General features: G+C 45.5%; 1 gene segment (V, D, J or C); it reads left to right on the forward strand.

Moving 5' to 3' along the window:
• Positions 1-639: 639 nt before the first annotated feature.
• Positions 640-1241, forward strand: LOC102195776 (T-cell receptor alpha chain V region CTL-L17-like). The segment is given in 2 exon segments: positions 640-700; positions 783-1241. Coding segments are annotated over 2 exon segments (465 nt in total).
• Positions 1242-1580: the final 339 nt, after the last annotated feature.

Raw genomic sequence — 1580 nt, forward strand, 5'->3', positions numbered from 1 at the left:
AGTTGAATTCAGATTTATGTTTATAGCATCAAATCACAACAGTCACCTCACGACACTAAAATCAGGAAACCAGAGGCCCGGGTATTTGTAGGTCTCTCACGTCCGGCTGTTTGCTTTATCCTCACCAAAAATATGAATCTGTCAAAAACATCACAACATCAGCATTTCCATTCTGACCAGATACAGGAAGTGTTACCATGGCAGCAGGAGGGCGCCTCTCAGTGCACAGAAGAAGCCCATGTGACTCCTGCAGCTAACAGAGGCTGACACACCTCGCTGTGCGTTTGAAACTATTTCCCACTTTAATGCACCAACAAGTTAATAACAGGGAGGAAATAAATGCGCTGAATTACTGACAAAAGATGATTAGAAGTACTTGGTCCTACAAAGTGAACAGCTGACTGACTGCAGCTCAGCGTGACGCAAACACAGCCTGACTACAAAACACCGTCGACACTGCTGCTGAACACAAGCTGCGATGTTAAAATATGAGCTTATTACACAACATTACACGAGCATAAGAAAGAGATGACGACCCGTTCACATCTGTGGTACGACCGTCACAGTGACATCACGAGGGGGAGGGGCTTCCCGTGCACGTGAGGAACGCTCGAGCGTCGCTCTGAGCCACATGCAGAAGCTTCGTTTCTGTCCAACAGGATGATTCTGGTGCCGGTGCTGCTCCTCTGCGTCTTCACTGGTAACTCACATTTACAAAGAATCTGTTCTATCTGCTGTTCAGACTCGGACCACAATAACTTAAATACCTTTTTCCTCTGTAGATGTGAGCTGTGAGGAGCTCAGTCCAGTCCACAGTGAGCACAATCAGCTCTCTGTGGAAGGCAACACCGTGTCTCTGTCCTACAACTACCCCAAACTCGTAACTACAGATTATTTCTTCTGGTATCGGCAACATCCAGGAAAACCACCTCAGTTTCTCATCTCACACTCAGCATCAGGATCTGTGCTAAATGATCCAGTCCCGGGACTGAAGGTCCAAGTGGAGGAAAAACTGATCCAGATGAACATCTCCTCTGCCACAGTGGCAGATTCTGCTGTTTACTTCTGCGCCGTGAAGCCCACAGTGACAGGAAACCCCGAGTCCCTGTACAAAAACCCATCATCTCAGCAAAGAGCGCTCACACTTCAGCTCCTCGGTTCTCTTAGACAACACCGCCATCAAGTGGATTCTTCCAGCTTTGCATGATGCTGGAAGAAAACGCTGATGATGCTTAAATACAATCTGCAAGTTTAGACATTTGGTCCAGAAGTTTATTTGATTAATTTACAGAGAACTGATGATTCACAGAGTTTGTAAAGACGTTGGTATCAGAGAATGAAATGAAAATCACAAACTTTAGTACATTTCCATCCGTCTTTGGAAGCATCAGCGTCGCCAACAGGGGAAAATATCTGATTATTGCTTGATGGCTCAGACAGAACAGCAGAGATGTTTCGTGCTCATCTGCTCATAAGAGGAAAGCAGCCAGTTTATTTATGTCCTGTTTCCATCATGAGGAGGATGTAAGCTGTGTGGAAAAGCACCGTGATGAAAGTTTTGTTGTGATTTGGTGAAAAAT

The sequence above is a fragment of the Pundamilia nyererei genome, unplaced genomic scaffold, assembly GCF_000239375.1.
Source record: "Pundamilia nyererei isolate P.nyererei 1_Seehausen unplaced genomic scaffold, PunNye1.0 scaffold01223, whole genome shotgun sequence".
Classification (NCBI taxonomy): Eukaryota; Metazoa; Chordata; class Actinopteri; order Cichliformes; family Cichlidae; genus Pundamilia; species Pundamilia nyererei.